Source organism: Musa acuminata, chromosome BXJ1-8 (assembly GCF_036884655.1).
Source record: "Musa acuminata AAA Group cultivar baxijiao chromosome BXJ1-8, Cavendish_Baxijiao_AAA, whole genome shotgun sequence".
NCBI lineage: Eukaryota > Viridiplantae > Streptophyta > Magnoliopsida > Zingiberales > Musaceae > Musa > Musa acuminata.
The window spans coordinates 47,125,252-47,141,575 of NC_088334.1; the positions used below are offsets into that span (position 1 = coordinate 47,125,252).

Genomic DNA, 16,324 nt, shown 5'->3' on the forward strand with positions numbered 1-16,324 from the left:
CTCGACGGGGACTCCCTAGCGATCTCAATCTCGATCATCATCAAACGGGTCCACTCCGAAGATGATCATCATGACGGGGCCGAAAATAAGGAACTTAGGATCGACACAAAACTAAACCGCAGTGACAAGCATAAGTAAACGAACGAGTAGATTAAAGAAAAAATATATGCAACAGCCGGGAATCAAACTTAAGATCAACACAGAATCAAACCATAGTGATAAGTTTAGTTCCTAATTGATAATTGATGGTGTGACGAATACCGTCGACTGATGAGTCGATCCGATTGATTCACTGCCAAAGGTACATGTCTATTATCGTGTCTCCTTTATGCTAACATAAGGTTGCTAATGTGATGAACCGACGTAAGAGGTCCACGTGAGAGGTCGTTTGTGAGGGACGTTTTGGCCTGAGAGCGGAGAGGTCAAGTAGAGTGATGAGATCTTTTTGGCTACGTGGTCCTTTCTTGATCATCGAGTTACCTTCCAGTAGTGAGATCATTTCCTAGGCATTAGCAATCCTACGTAATAGGTCGATATCGAAGGGTTCCCGACTCGATCCATTCGATGCTTAAGTTAGTGCGAGATAGAAGAGGAGAGAGAGAGAAAGACAATAGTATAAGTTGCGTGAGCTGGTGAGTGACTTTTATACCTCTCATCGAAGGTTAGTCATACACGGACGGTTAATGATCGCTAATATTCCAGGGGGTCGATTCGTCCGCTCCGGATTGCATGGGTCGACTATTTCAGTTCCATGTCGCACGGGGTTGTCTCGCTTGATTTTGGATGCTGCTTTGTATGTCCCGAGCAGTACGATTACTATTATTTATGAGTTTGTTGTGTTATTTCGAGATGCGATCAATTGCGTTGCTTTTAGATGTTGATTCGGAGGAGCCACGTTAGTTTTGAGGTAGCTGCCAGTTGGCATCGTAGATGGTGACACCAAAATATCTCCTATCACTAATAAAAATATAAAAATGTGAAGGAATCTATATGGGTATATACGGTAACAAGGTATATACTATTCGACCACCAGTGCATCATCAATTTAATTATCAAAATTATTATAAATATCATTATAAAAAATAATAATTTGAAGTTCTCAACTCGATTTGCATACAGGTTAATGAGCCTCACCATAAACCCACTCTTCGGGTAAGGGTGTCGACATTCTTCGAAATGCTATGTTAGATTAATATGAATTTATTTAATTAGATAAGAAATATTATAAATATGATTAATTATATTTATATTCTACATTTTTGCGAGTCACACCCAACTACATCCTCAGCCTGAGGTCTCTCTCTCTATAATTGCTTAGGAGCTTAAAATGCGTAACTTATAAAGGTTATTATATGCTATTACCTGAGTTAGGCAAATCTGACGACTGCTAGCAAATTAACCATAAAAGACTTTCATATTTTATGTATTGTTTCTTATTTTACTTTTACTACTCTTTTTTGTTAACATGGTCTTTTGCACAGAAAATGTTGCGCGACCTATGAGCTGCATTACTTAGGTCCGCCTTTTCCGTTTCTGCATAGCTGTGGATTCAGAAGCTGCATTATTGTCTTCCTCTTCCACAGAACCGACCTTTCCATACGCTTCTCCCATCTTTTTTCTGCATTCTTTGCTCGCTTTGTCATGGTCGACCACTGCAAAGTTACCCAAAGAAAAAATGCTAGTGATATCAAGGATAACTATACATACAAATGGTTGCTCAAGTAGTGTACTATGCAATTTCATTTTTCTATTACGCTAGCAATGGTTCATCTGCAGCTAGCTCCCAACAGTCACAAAAAAAAAAAAAAAAGGAAAAAACAAGAAAGTGACCATATAGCCGATAAAACTGCTGAATGACCATTCAGGGGCATGGATGCATGAAAATTATAAGTTTGCATTCACTATTTACTTTTTAGCAACTCTTATGCATGGAATATCAAGCCAAAGTTTGACCAAATTATTCTGTGGAACATAATGGTTACCCACAAAGAAATTTGTTACTTGGGTAGATTTCTGTGCGTCAAACTTAAAAATGCAAGACTGTTTAATAAAAAAATATTGTTAAGCTAGCATATGCCATCTGATATACTTAAATAGGGCTATACCAATGATCATGATTTGATCTAATGGATAATTAATTCATTAATTTCATTAAATTTGATCCAATGACCTGAAATATTTAAGCCTATAAGTCAATCTAGAACTTTTCCTATTTTGATGTGCGCATCCAAATATATTTTTCTCATTAAGAAAACATATAAAAACAAGTACCCGTTGACCATCAAACATTGTCACTGTTCCTAAGCTTATGCTGAAATATGGCCTACAATTGTTTCCATAATAACATTGAAGAAAGAGTGATGCAACATATGCAGACTGACCTGGTCTTGGATAATCTTTTCCAATTATGCAGTTTGCTTTCTTTTGGATGCTAAGTGGAGCTGTCCAAGGTTCATAGATGTACTCATTCGGCATATCTGTGACAAACCAGGTGGCCTTAGCATAATGGTAATTATCATCATAAAAATTAAATTGGTGTTGAAACAAAAATAAGTACCTTTTAGTACCGGGAGAAAGTACCGAATATATTCCCCATCGGGATCATACTTCCGTCCAAAAGATATTGGAGAATAGATACGGTGATACTGACAATAAGCAAGATAACAAAATAATCAGGAAGATTTCCAAAATGAATTTGTTTATGGCAGATAAGGTGGAATCATTCAGTTTTCATGAGCTTAAAGGATGGTATGCTGCCTACCTGGTAAAAAAAGGCTGAACAAGAAAGCCATAACCAATTACCATTATTAATGGCCCAATCAGAATCGATCAGTAGTCTCTCAAAGACATCACGCCCTTTTTCCCAGTGGATAAACTGCATGTCGGTCAAATATTTCATCATCAAACAAAAAGAGGAAAATCCTTAGAAGCTATCCCAACACTCTAATTATGCACAAACTATAACTACTGCCTATCAACAAGATACAGGAGTAAAATCAATTGGGTATTCTATCCTGGTAGTTTTCAGAAAGCAGCCTCCCATATAGTACCATTCATTTATATCATACTGTTCAAAGATTGAATCCAACGAAGCTTTTCCAAGGTTGACTTCATAAGAGAAATTTGTCAGAAGCAATAACTTTTATGTAAAGCTTTAAAATACTTTCTGATCTGTGTTACATAACTGGGGAGGGATTTGATTGGATCTTCACCTACCTTTCCCTTTTAAAAAAAAGAACCTTAAAGAGATTCTGTTATTTATCTTTTTTCTTCCATCAACAAAATACAATAAGCAACGCTAAAACTATAAGCTACAACATCCAATGTTTCAATCATCATTTTTCAGTAAGGAAAGAGAAGATCCCAAGTTCAAATGTTAATTTCAAGATAATGACAAGCAACAAACTTAATAATTAACTAAGTAATTTAAAATTTAAACTCATACCAGATCACCACGTGTCAGGAAGCATGCAACTGAATGCCGTGCCAGATGGTGCATCCATCCCCATTTCTTAAGCTATTAGAAGATGCAAAAGCTTCAGAATTTCTGTTATACGGAAGTAAATATATAGCTTGGTTAAACATATTGCAAATTTTGCCTCATCAAAGGGTTGATCAAACCTGTATCATAATGGCATCGATCCAGGGATATCCTGTCCGACCTTCTCTCCAAGCTACAAGTAATTTGTCATCGTCCTTCCAAGGAATCTGGAATTTCAGAATGTCTTCAGTTAAAAAAAAATGAATTGAGTAGCCTTAAAATTCCTGAGTAGGTTGCAATAAAAATAAAGATCTGGAAATCAAATCATATGAAACAACATTATATTAGAGAGGACATGCAGCAAAAAAAGCCTTCATAACATTGCCTTTAATTAGAGTGGGCAGTAGAATGCATGACTTTATTAATGACACAAACTTTGATGGCACAAAGGTCATTAAAAGCAGAATTTCTCTTTGGGAACTGATTATGACTCAGGGAATGATGATTATGTTTCTTTGGAGAATTACCTTTAACAACATATGAAATGCTGACAAGTTTTTGACAAAAATTACCTTTAGACAGAATATAGTATCCATAATGATTAATAATTTTTCCTTTGTTTCCCTTTCCATATAAATAGTTATCCTTAGCAGTAGCACAAACAAATTTAACGAGAACAAAAGTACCAGATTTCAAAAGAAGATAAAACTGCAAGACCAACAAATGGGCATCAAGGCCTCTAACCTACAAGACAGACAGCAGAAAGCATTCACATTTGCAACTAGAGCCAGTTCAGGAGTAATTTAGATTTTCATGAATAGAGTAGCAATTCATAGTTTTATCCATACCATAAGGTATCGTAGTCTCTATTGAATATCAAATACAAAATGATATACTAAAATGCCTGAAGTTTTCACTAACTTGCTTGCATATCTTGTTTCCTCTCATCTGATCAAAATTAGGAGTTCCAAAAGCCACCGTGTAGAAGAATTCACGCCATAATAACTATCATAAATTTGGTGGACAAATGATTAGCTAATTTTCACTTAGTAAAGTTGAAAATAAGGGGCTTGTTAAAAGCTAACCTGGCCAACAAGTGAAACTGGAGGGGATGTGTGTTTACCAACAGTCAGGTAGACACTGTGAAGGCAATGATAAAAGTACCTTGAAGAAAGACAACCAAACTGCAACATTTCAACTATTAAAACAATCGCACTGTTGTGACTTCAATATGTCTAAACTACCTCATTTATTATTTATCAACTTACTTTCAGATATGGTGACAAGACAGTGGTTGCTGGTTTCCAAAATGCTGAGGGATCACCCTTTGGTTTCTCAAAATTTGCTACCCACTCCTACAAAACTCACAGGATTAGAAAGATAAGAAACTTCTACCAAAAGAAGAAAGATAAGCAACTGCTCTCATATAGACTTCGAAGGATTTATATCATTTTCTCACATTCTTTAGAAACCCTAGATAGTGTCATATCTAGATACCCCAAAGAGAAACCCAAGAGCACAAAAAGTATTCCTCACATCTTACTCTCTCCTCTCACCAAAACCTTGAGACTTAAAGGTGTATTTATAGGAACATACCCTAATTCACTAAGGAGTTTTGATTTAATTAGGATACTATCAAATAATTTGAATACAGTTAGGACTCATAAAATACTTACCAATCCTAACAATATCTATTTTGGTGAGTATTTTTTTACTTTGTGCCTCATGTTGAAATTTAATCATTGGCTTGAAGAATTTACCATAGCTATACAAACTGAATCAGTTTATAGTCCAGCATTTGATTTCAATAAGCCAGCCAATACATCCTATGTAGCTGGAACCGAATCAATGGTGCTACTTGATTCCAGAGAGGCCTCCATCACACTATCTTACCACCAACAAGATTTTTTCCCTTACAACCATTTGTATACTGAAAATCATGAATATCACCCTTTGTTTTCTGCACTGCGAATGAAGCTCGCTACCATAGGTACTTACCATCCCCTACATGAACAACTTGTTTTCAACCCTTTGAGGTCTTTAATATACTTCCTCCAGACGCACAATCCTTGATGTAATCTTCCTTTCATTAGGACTCAACTTGTCATTCAGTGAATCAAAACAATCCTTTTGAAAGCAAACATGAGTAACATAAGCAAAATCTAAAAACCAATTTTTCTAGAAAGATGCATCATTACCATTGGGTATTGTGGGGACATCTCCATCACCATCCATCATAAGAGAGCACTTATCGATCTTTTCTTCCTATTTTATTTTTGAAGGAACAATTCTGCTTCATATGTTCGTACTCTTTGTATCTACAACACTAAATATTATCCAAAGAGTTACTTTTGATCTCAACCTACCATATTGAGATTTACCCATCTGAAAATCCTCCTAGTCAATCTCTACCATGAGAAACTAATGTCTCACCATCCATATTCCTAGATTTATCATTTTTCTTAGTAGCATGAGACATTAAGGCTTCTTCAACTTGTTCTAGAGTTATCGTATCCTTCTTACACAGTATTATCTCTACAAAGTTATTGTAGGAGTCGATGAGCGATACAAGAAACAACAACTTATCTTTTTCATCAATCTTCACATTAACTTTTTTCAGTTGATCCAATATTCTTTTTAATATATTTAGATGCTCTACCAAGACTCTGCCTTCCTCCATCCTTAGTTTGTATAACTTTCACTGCACATACAACTTGTTAGTTAAGTATTTTTGCCAGATAAAACTTTTCTAATTTATCCTATATTATCAGTGATGCAAAGATGAATAGTACTCATGCACTTTGCCTCAAACTCCTCCAAATCTTCGTCGCTCATCTTTTTTTATTTTTATGCTCGTCCCTTCAATGTTCTTATTAGACCTTACTGGACAAGAAGATCATTCACCCTCTATTGCCATAGAGTGAAAATATCTTTTCCATTAAATTTCTCCACAATAAAGCCAATAGAAATAACCGATGACATCCTTGTTGAATCTCTGATCACTGGATCTTTTGGGCTCTATAACTACTTTGTTAGGGAGGGAGAAGAGAAAAACAAAAACCAAAAAGAGAAATCCACCATAGATCAATAATCAAATAATGTATCAGAAAATCAACGCGACTAATATGGCTCGACAAATCTTGCCAACATCCACGGAGAAAACCAAATTCCTCAATATATACAAGATCAATTATAAGACCTTAATTTTTCCTACTGAAGCACAGATTTCCTTGTTGACCCTCCCATATAAATATCAAAGAATTTACATTATTTTTTCACCATCTCTAGAAACCTTAGAGAGTACCCTCTATAGATACCCTAGAGAGAAATCCAGGTGCATCAAAAGTATTTCTCACTTCTTTCTGTCCCTCCCCCCACCCTCCTCTCCTCACCAAAGTCCCGAGACTCAATGTGTACTTATAAGAACAAACCCTAATTTACTAAGAAGTTTTAATTTAATTAAAAATTTATCAATTAATTTGAATATGATTAGGATTTCTAAAATTACTTACCAATTGTAACAGAACTATTGTATGAATATAAGTTAAAAAGGATACGACACCTTATCTTTAAGAACTTCCTTCAGTCTTCGAAGAGCTTCTGATTCACCACCTCCAAAAGGTGAAAATTCTTCCTACAAAAGCAACCCACAACATAAGCCCACGCTTCTATAGTAATCAACCAATAATGCTGGAAGCTGAAGACCTGTTCTATATCTTTGTAGCCAAGTTCTTCAATTGTTGGAATATTTAGCAATTCAACCTTCCCAACATTTCCAACAGGAGGAAGTTCAGAGTATGTTTTGGCAAGAGGGTCTGGGGGTTTTCCAGCAAGTGCCACGAATGACTGATAGGTCAAAGGTGGTCTTCCTCCATTCTTTATAGCACGAGATACATGATAGAAAATAGTAGCGAAATAAGTTAGCAGCGCAAATACGAGTAGATGCACAGATTTAAACCATCTCACACCACAATAAAAAGAACAGAAAAGAAAATCATGATGCACAAGCATGCTATTCACTATTAATTTATCAGAAGTTATCAGTACTACCTTCTTAATAACCTCCGCAGGGTCGAATAAAGTATGGCTCACGGGAGAGAACACTTCAATTCCATGTTGACTGGCAAAATCCTTCAGGAGTAGAGGAAAATTTTTTTTCAGGAGTCAAGGGCAAGCTATGCTTTTGTTATTATTAGTCAAGTTAAAAGAGGTTGAGCTTCAAGAAGTTAAGGTAAGGAATCTGTTCCCAGTTCTAGAATAGTTTTATGATAAAAACAGAGAAACAAGAAATAAGAAAGGTGCAAGTTAAAACCATTCACCGTGACTTGTCTGTCCCGAGCTTGACCATATGGTTCCGTGTCGAATTCATAGCAGAGCTTCCTAATATTCCACTACAACAAACAGCAAAGCAATCAAAACAGAACAAATACAAACTAGAGTACAAATTTCAACTCTACCTCCATATATTGAAACTACTTATCCTAAAACACTACAATAGCATTTCCAGCTAGATTTCTAAAGCACGAAAAGAAAAAGAAGAGACCAAAACCAAGGGGGAACTTCATAACAAAACCTCAAATAAGGAAAAGGAATGCAGATACCACGCTAAGAACAACAACACAAAATCATCAAATTCGCAAAAGAAATCACTTACCTTCTAAAGATAATTACGCCAAAAGGCCAAAAAGATGAAGTAAAAGAACAAGGGAAACACCCCTAATACATATCTCAGGAAAACAGAACAGAGAGAGAGAGAGAGCGATGTCACCGAGGCTCACTCACGTCCTTGAGGATCTGGCAGATTACCGAGGCTGGTTCAGGGTGCCCCTTGAGGACAAGGAGGCGGGAGCCAAGGTTGCGGAGGCTGGAGTCAAGGTCGAGGAGGCAATCGAGCAGAAAGCGGATGCGGTTGAGGCCAGCGCGGGCAGAACCAAGGGAGAAGGCAGACGGGTCTGGATGAAGGTAACGGGGATCGAGGACGAACACTGGGAAGATGTGGCTGGATCCCCTGCAAGCGTAGTCCAGCGCGGGGTTGTCGTGGATCCGCAGCCCCTTCCGGAACCAAACCACGGCGTTCGACTCCATGTGATGCGACGTCACCAACAACCAAAGAAAGACGACGATGGAGATCGCAGTTATGATGAGGCTTCGGCTCTGCCGCTCCTGGAAGCACCGGTAGCGTAGAAGTGGTTTGATGCACATCGGACGGATAGCATTTGAAAGGTCGGGCAACGATGGCGAGCGGTTACGCTGCTACCACGTTGCCCACTGTCTGGTACTTCTCGTGCTGACCATCACCGGTAGCTCTTACTATGGCAAACATATAGTATACATCTAGTTTCTAGGTATATTTGTCATTGCATCATATGGTTGGATTTACTTTGTCCGAAACCCAAAAACCATAGTGTGTCACTAAATATAAGGTTCATTGGAGATGAAAGGGTTGTGTTTTCTATTAATATAGTTAACGACATTATGATAAATAAGATTATTTATTTTATTTTAGAACTATAATTTTTTAAAATTTTAGAGATTGTAATACTAATAGATTCAAATATAAAGGATAATATATAATTAGTACCCAACCTTTAAGCACAGCATGTCCAATTTGTCTCTTCTTGAAAATAATTTGATGTTACCCTAATTAAAATTTTATCGAACATTGAATATTGTTAAGAGGTGATTTTGCGCGCATGACGAGCATGTCACCGATCACCTATCCAATCTGGTCAGACCGAGAACATTCGAGTAGCTTGTCCGATGCCCTACCCATCATCCCGACCCTTGGTGTCTTCGACTTCCAGGGTTCACATTACCAACGTCGCCATGCCCTACTGAGCTTGTCATCTGATGCATATGGAGTGGTACTTACCAAGGCACCCTAACAGGTAATTCGCGGTGCACCTCAACTCTGCGAGGGATCCATGGCTTTCGCCTTAAACTACTTCCAATAAATCAGTATTTGGAACGAAAAGGATTCACGTTCTACTTCCCAAGTTGGTTGTGTGTTTGTATAGAGTCAAGAATGTCGAATTTTGTTACTCAATAGCACGGAAAAGGCACATCATCGATCGAAACCCCTATAAATGGAGAGGGAGCTACTGCTTCTTTGTAACAAACAATAGGGAGTAGAGGGCATCTTCTTCTTGCTCTTCCTCTTTATTCGATCCCCCAATCTATACCACTCACCTCTTTCTTGTTCTTCTTCTGCCGAACGATCGACAACTTCTCTCACGTACTCCCATGGTTTCCCGGTCCTTGATGGCTCTGTTTCTGTGACTTTGCTGCTCCCCAACCCCAATCTGTTACTGCTTCCCTCACTTCTCCCGTCAATTCCTTCACCGAGTTGGAGGGGTTTCCAATCCAACCTTTCTGCATTCTTTCGCACGAACAGAATTGGGGCATGCGTCTGATTCAAACATCTTTCCGTCCGTTTTCATCAATTTGTTGCTAATGCATCCCGTTGCACAAATAGAATTGCGGTATGTATTCTGATTCAGACATTTTTCCGTCCGTTCATATAGTTGTTTGTTGGTTACTTAGCCTCCTCCGCATCGCCCGATCTCCTCCGTAAGCCACCCATCCTCCTCCTCCTCAAATTGAGTTTCAGGATGCGCTCCGCCACCGTTATTGGGATCAGCCAGACCGATTGATCCCGCAAAGCGGTCGCGGCAGATGTCCGGCGCTACCAAAGCGGTAGAAGAGAGAATTCTCTTCCCGGCAAAGATGGAGGAGGCGGCGCCAGCGTCGGATGGCGAACAGTGGCGACGGCCAGGCGGTTGTAATCCTGTGAAGAAGCCGGGGCCAGTGTCCATGGACCACGTCCTCCTGGCCCTGCGCGAGACCAAGGAGGAGAGAGAGGTCCGGATCCGGAGTCTTTTCAACTTCTTCGATGCGGCCGGCGTCGGCCATCTCGACTACGTACAGATCGAGGCCGGCCTCTCCGCCCTTCGCATCCCCGCCGAGTACAAGTACGCCAGGGATCTACTGAAGGTGTGCGATGCCAACCGAGATGGCCGTGTTGACTACCAGGAGTTCCGGCGCTACTTGGACGACAAGGAGCTCGAGCTCTACCGCATCTTCCAGGCCATTGACGTCGAGCACAATGGTTGCATCTTGCCGGAGGAGCTCTGGGACGCACTCATTAAAGCAGGTAAAATGAATTATCTAAATCTGTCGCTCTGCTATATACTTCTGATGCCCCCAAATAAGAGAAAAATTCAGGGAGTGATGATTATGATGGGAAGCATATTATCTGTGTGACACCAGATTTCTGGATTCCCAGTTAGTCACATGAGATTGCACTGGCTTCTTTTTCCAATAGCGTTTCCATAGATACACCATATCTTTGAGGGTCAGAGGTCACTGTTGGCATTCTGAATTTGATGATCATCATCTTTTAGATGTTTGCTAGGCATTTGGGTGCATCCATTTTAAGCATACAATCTGAACAAAAACTTTTGTAATTCTTTACTTTCCTTTTGCTTTCTGTCCTTGTCATTCTTAAACTGCTGTTTTGATCATGATCTTTGCTACCTTTTGTCTTCTGTTCAACTTTGACTGATTTATATTGTTGTACTTTGGTCATCATAATCATTGTTTCCGTGGTTGTCATTGCACCTGAACAAATGTCACGATGTTATTATTGGATGTGTTGGGATGAAACATCATTAAAATTGTGGTGCTACATATTGGTCCAATGTAAATGCAGGTCAGGGAAGACAAGACAGTTGCCAGGTCTAAATCTTCAGGGTTCATGGTTTTGTTTCTTATTTATCTGAAACTTGTTCTCAGCTGAGATTTCATGATCTTATATGGATTATATTTGAATTAAACCAAATATGTATCGTCGCATTCTTATGTGAGCTCATTTGCAATTGTAGTTGGTTTTGATTGCATATACTTCCTTGTAGGGTTTTCTGCATTGAGAAGTCGCAAGGTTGATTAGATGAGAATGAACGTAGAATTTAACCATAAGCGTACCTGAATCCTTTCCTTTTCTCCAATTTAGAATTCTGCACTCCTAAAGCAAGAATTATCTTTCTGTGGGCGCATAGGTTGGGCCTTTTCTGTGTTCTGTTCATTTTTTGGGTAAGGGGGATGACATTCAAAGACTGGGAGAGGTCTGGATAGTCTGCTTTGATATTCCATTGGAGTGTTAATTTTAAGAGAGAGGTTTAGAAAGCTTGAATTGATATTCATGAGCAGAATTCATTAGTTGATCAATCTGAACATGGTTATCACAGTTTTTGGGATCAGTGGGAGAGGTCTGGATAGTCTGCTTTTGTATTCCATTGGATTGTTAACTTTAAGAGCGAGGTTTAGAAAGCTTGCTTTGATATTCATGAGCAGAGTTCATTATTTTATCTATCTGAATGTGGCTATCCCAGTTTTTGGGATTAGTGGACACAAGTGTCTTGACAGTTAGAGGCATATGAGATCTTCTAGGAATATTTTTCATCTTTCCGTTTTCCTGTGAAAGTTCATATTTTTCGAATCACTTCTCAACTATACATTCAGCATCTTCTTTTACTATGCAAGGCCTCTTAGTTTCTCTTATGCAGGGATTGAGATTGATGACGAGGAACTTGTCCGTTTTGTGGAGCATGTGGATAAGGATAATAATGGGATAATAACTTTTGAGGAATGGAGAGATTTTCTTCTGCTTTACCCTCATGAAGCAACAATTGAAAACATTTATCAGTACTGGGAAAAAGTTTGTCTTGTGGATATTGGAGAACAGGCAGTTATTCCAGAAGGGATAAGTAAACATGTAAATGCAAGCAAATACTTGATTGCAGGAGGGTTAGCTGGGGCAGCTTCTCGTACAGTTACTGCTCCTCTCGATCGTCTTAAGGTAGTTTTGCAAGTACGAACAACACAAGCACGCATTATGCCGGCAATAAAAGACATTTGGAGAGACGGTCGTTTCTTGGGTTTTTTCAGAGGGAATGGCTTAAATGTAATGAAGGTTGCACCAGAAAGTGCAATAAAATTTTATACATTTGAAATGCTAAAAGATTTCATTGTCACAGCCAAAGGTGAAGAGAAGAGTGATATTGGGGCTTCTGGGCGACTGATTGCTGGTGGTTTAGCAGGTGCAGTGGCACAAACTGCTATATATCCACTTGATCTTGTGAAAACACGATTGCAAACTTATGCCTGTGAAGGTGGTAAGGTTCCCAACCTTGCTACTCTGACAAAAGATATCTGGGTTCATGAAGGACCTCGAGCCTTCTACAAAGGTCTCATCCCATCTCTTCTTGGAATTATTCCATATGCAGGAATAGATCTTAGCGCATATGAGACCTTGAAAGATATGTCTAGAACATATATTCTGAAGGACAGTGGTAAGCTCCTAAATAATCTTTGGTTTTTTCACATATCTCTAGTGTTTTTTTTGCTCAGTCTGACCTAATACTCTGAAATGCTGACTTTCATCTAGAACCGGGTCCACTTGTGCAACTAGGTTGTGGAACTATCTCAGGAGCTCTTGGAGCAACATGTGTCTACCCTTTGCAGGTTATTAGAACAAGGTAGTTGATGATTACAGTGTTATAGTAGTTAACTCACGTTTATTTATGACTTTGATTAATGATTATATCTACTATTTACTTGCAGAATGCAAGCCCAGCACACCAATTCATCTTCTGCATATAATGGAATGTGTGATGTGTTCTGGAAAACCCTTCGAAATGAAGGTTTTTCGGGATTCTACAAAGGGATAATTCCAAATCTGCTCAAAGTAGTGCCATCTGCTGGTATTACTTATCTTATTTATGAGACCATGAAAAAGAGTCTATATCTTGATTAGACAACTATTTGGTTTTGCTTCATTTCCACCATAATTGACATGACTGACTATAAAGTACATGATGATGATGAAGAGGAGAAGATTACAGATTTGAGTAGGTGATATGATTGTTTCAATTGTATCATGGTATTTTTCTTCACATATGAAGTGAAGGTTGTCTGAACAACTCTTTTTACACTTCTCTTTGGAGATAATAATAAATGAGTTAGCTTTTTCAGGTACAGTTCCTTTCTATGAAGGTTACTTTAAATCTTACAAAAGTGATTATAATACTTGTCATTCAATGTTGCTTATCTGAAATTTTATCTTTCTATTGATTTCTAAATGCGGGCCTCTGAGTTTACTAAAGAGATTATTTCTATGGCCATGACTTAGCAATCTTGGAAATTATAAATGTTGTAAATAGGTTGAAGGAAAGGATGGAAAAAGTGACAGTTTTTCGGGAAAACTGTTCTTTATTTCATGTGCTTACTAGTAAAACAACAGTTTTAATTGTGTATTAACATGACAAAAGGCTGTGCATCTAATAGAATCAGTTTGGTGCTTTGCTCACTTTAAGTATTCTAAAAGTATGATACAACCTAATATTTTTAGCATATTACAACATAACACTTATCCATCACACGCACAGATACAACATAACATGACAATGTGGATTTGAGTTTCCTTGAGCATGAAAATGATTGTTGCACAAATATGTAACTTCATATTGTTTTCTATTTAATTTATTTCTCTAGTTTTGCTGAAATTTACAAAGGAAATATATCTCCTGAGGTGGGATGAATAGATTCAATTGTTTGGAACCCTTTCTCTCTTGATGGATCTAGTCTTCAATGCGGTCCTCCGATCTTTCTTCACCTGATTGAATCATCGTATACCACTTTATATATATATATATATATATATATATCATACAATTAGGTCCTTTACAATTGTTCTGGGGTCAGAGTGTCTTTAATGAGAACTTTGTATCCATTTCTTCTATCAGAATTTCTTTTGGGTCTTCTGCTCTCACAGCATCTTCTTTTTCTTTTACATCTTTTGGCTTATTAGTATCTCACTTTTACAGGAATGATGAGTTCTTAACATTTTCGTGATGAAATATATTAGAGATTTTAAAGAAGATGATTCATTGCGGTCTTGGAGGCACTTTGTTTGATGGTCTTGCTCTGATGTGATCTCAGCATCCAAAGGTTTTATGATAATATGGAGTTCAAATCTTGACAATCTTGCGACTAACTTCTGATCGAAAAATGGAAAACTATTGCTGAATCATTTTCTAATAGTAACAAACAGATCTATGACTTTATATGAGAGGTTCGTTGCTGAAAAGTTAATATTACATCAGAAAAATAATCCCATCTCAAGATGTTAGTTGTACCTAGTTGAAAGTCATTATTTATCTATGAAGACTAACTGTTCAGCAATTAGAATCTTGGGTTTCCTTAATTAAGAAAGATGGGATAGAATAGATAACTTAAAATCAGTTATTTTTGCCAAAGAGTCAAATGACATGGCCATTGAGCACAGCCATCTGTAAGCATCCAGTCTTCTGTTTGTTGTCTAAGTTGGTTCTTCTTGCCTAAGCATTCTGATAATATGTTGATGCTGGTAGTGGTCATTCTGATATTAGAATTTTAGCTTCCGTGTCTTTTGTCCACCATGTATTACTCTAATAGTGTTCATCAAATTCACTTTCTGTTTTCCAGTAGGAACCATCAGTGCCCTTTTGTGGACTTTGTCCTTGATGCCTAATGCAATTTGTTCAACTAATATTGGTGGCAAACTGCATCCACAATTGCCTGAATTTTTCAACCTCTCTTCTCTATTTTCATTTATGCCTTTGCTAGTCTTCTCGGGTGTCCAAAAGGTCTCACAATCATGATTCAAGAAAGCTTTCATGAGAGTAGCTTCAAGTTCAAAGGAATTTAACTGTGAAATTTAGATCTATTTTTGGAGTTAAAATATCATTCAACCATGGCTCCTTGCCACCATGAAGTTGGATACAAGTACATGCTGAGATCAACATTCACAACCGAAGGACTATGAAACTTTGCCATCAGTCTTTTGTACTCAATTTTATCCTTGCTTGTTGCTGATGCACTGAAATTCTGTATTTTAGCTGTTGATTACTTGGTTATTGTTTTTATTGCAGTGCAGTGCAGTGCTCACTAGCTTGTAGAACATACCCAAAGAAGGAAACTGGTTGTGCTAGGTGACGTAGCTTCCAAGAGTATATTTATTATTTAACACTGATGTTGTATGATTCATACATAGCAAATATAATGTCAGGTGGTTAAATTCATGACCATCGAAGTTGGTTTCACTGTATCTTTCTACAAGTATCAGCCTCGTTCCTTTTTCCTGGTCACTTTCACGAGGAGTGAATTTTCTCGAATTCTCTTGCGTGAGATTCTGGGATTTTGGTCCAAGGAGTAACAAATGGTTAGAAACTTCATCAAATAATGTCTAAATTTTGGCTGTTTGGTGATTGATGACTTGTTTCCAGGCGTGATGGGAATATTTTTAAGAGTGGTAAACCGGCATCTAAAGGTACGTCTTCTCTTTTGCTTGGACTATCTCGACTAAGCAGATTATTTTGTTTCTTACGTCGGGATCTCCAGACGAAATATGGGTCACACTGCTTTGTATTGAGTAGATTGCAATTTAGTATATAATAAATAGTGACTGCAAGAGTTGTAAAGATATCTTTGATTGGTGGGATACCATACTTGACCACCTAGTTATTTATTAGTAATTATTGATTACTTGGACACTATTATTATTATTATTATTATTATTTATATTGATTACTTGGACACTATTATTATGATTTATATCATATACGGCTATGCGGAGACCCTTCAGTTTCATTAGGGTTTGGGCCGTTGTTCTTCTGGCAACACAAATGCATATTTACTGATTTTTCTTTTGCTTCCGATTCTTTTCAGAATTTGATCGACTCCATGTCTCTATGGGAGGACCATGATTTTTTTAGGGGCCAAGCTTATCTTCATTTCATACATATC

At 37.8% G+C, this 16,324-nt stretch overlaps 2 protein-coding genes across 9 annotated transcripts; one reads left to right on the forward strand and one right to left on the reverse strand.

Moving 5' to 3' along the window:
- Window positions 1-1,395: 1,395 nt before the first annotated feature.
- On the reverse strand, window positions 1,396-8,767 carry LOC103996219 ((6-4)DNA photolyase). Of its 2 annotated transcripts, XM_009417086.3 has the most exons (14): window positions 8,264-8,764; window positions 7,801-7,872; window positions 7,532-7,612; window positions 7,187-7,357; window positions 7,044-7,115; window positions 4,750-4,836; window positions 4,567-4,665; window positions 4,403-4,486; window positions 3,622-3,708; window positions 3,446-3,517; window positions 2,762-2,875; window positions 2,558-2,645; window positions 2,382-2,477; window positions 1,396-1,652 (listed from the first exon to the last, which is right to left on the reverse strand). In XM_009417086.3, exons 1-14 carry the CDS (start codon window positions 8,681-8,683, stop codon window positions 1,513-1,515), a joined length of 1,683 nt encoding a protein of 560 aa, XP_009415361.3. In that variant the 5' UTR covers window positions 8,684-8,764; the 3' UTR covers window positions 1,396-1,512. The 2 variants fall into 2 exon arrangements, with proteins under 2 accessions (XP_009415361.3, XP_064936443.1); XM_065080371.1 differs by lacking the exon at window positions 4,403-4,486 and having other exon boundaries at window positions 8,264-8,767.
- Window positions 8,768-9,218: 451 nt separating this feature from the next.
- Window positions 9,219-15,666, forward strand: LOC135580775 (calcium-dependent mitochondrial ATP-magnesium/phosphate carrier protein 3-like). Of its 7 annotated transcripts, XM_065080377.1 has the most exons (6): window positions 9,221-10,634; window positions 12,046-12,831; window positions 12,927-13,017; window positions 13,103-13,242; window positions 15,451-15,510; window positions 15,588-15,666. In XM_065080377.1, exons 1-5 carry the CDS (start codon window positions 10,157-10,159, stop codon window positions 15,468-15,470), a joined length of 1,515 nt encoding a protein of 504 aa, XP_064936449.1. In that variant the 5' UTR covers window positions 9,221-10,156; the 3' UTR covers window positions 15,471-15,510; window positions 15,588-15,666. The 7 variants fall into 7 exon arrangements, with proteins under 7 accessions (XP_064936450.1, XP_064936449.1, XP_064936448.1 ...); XM_065080378.1 differs by lacking the exons at window positions 15,451-15,510; window positions 15,588-15,666 and having other exon boundaries at window positions 9,219-10,634; window positions 12,046-12,654; window positions 12,766-12,831; window positions 13,103-13,512; XM_065080376.1 differs by having other exon boundaries at window positions 15,451-15,666.
- The last annotated feature ends 658 nt before the right edge of the window (window positions 15,667-16,324 follow it).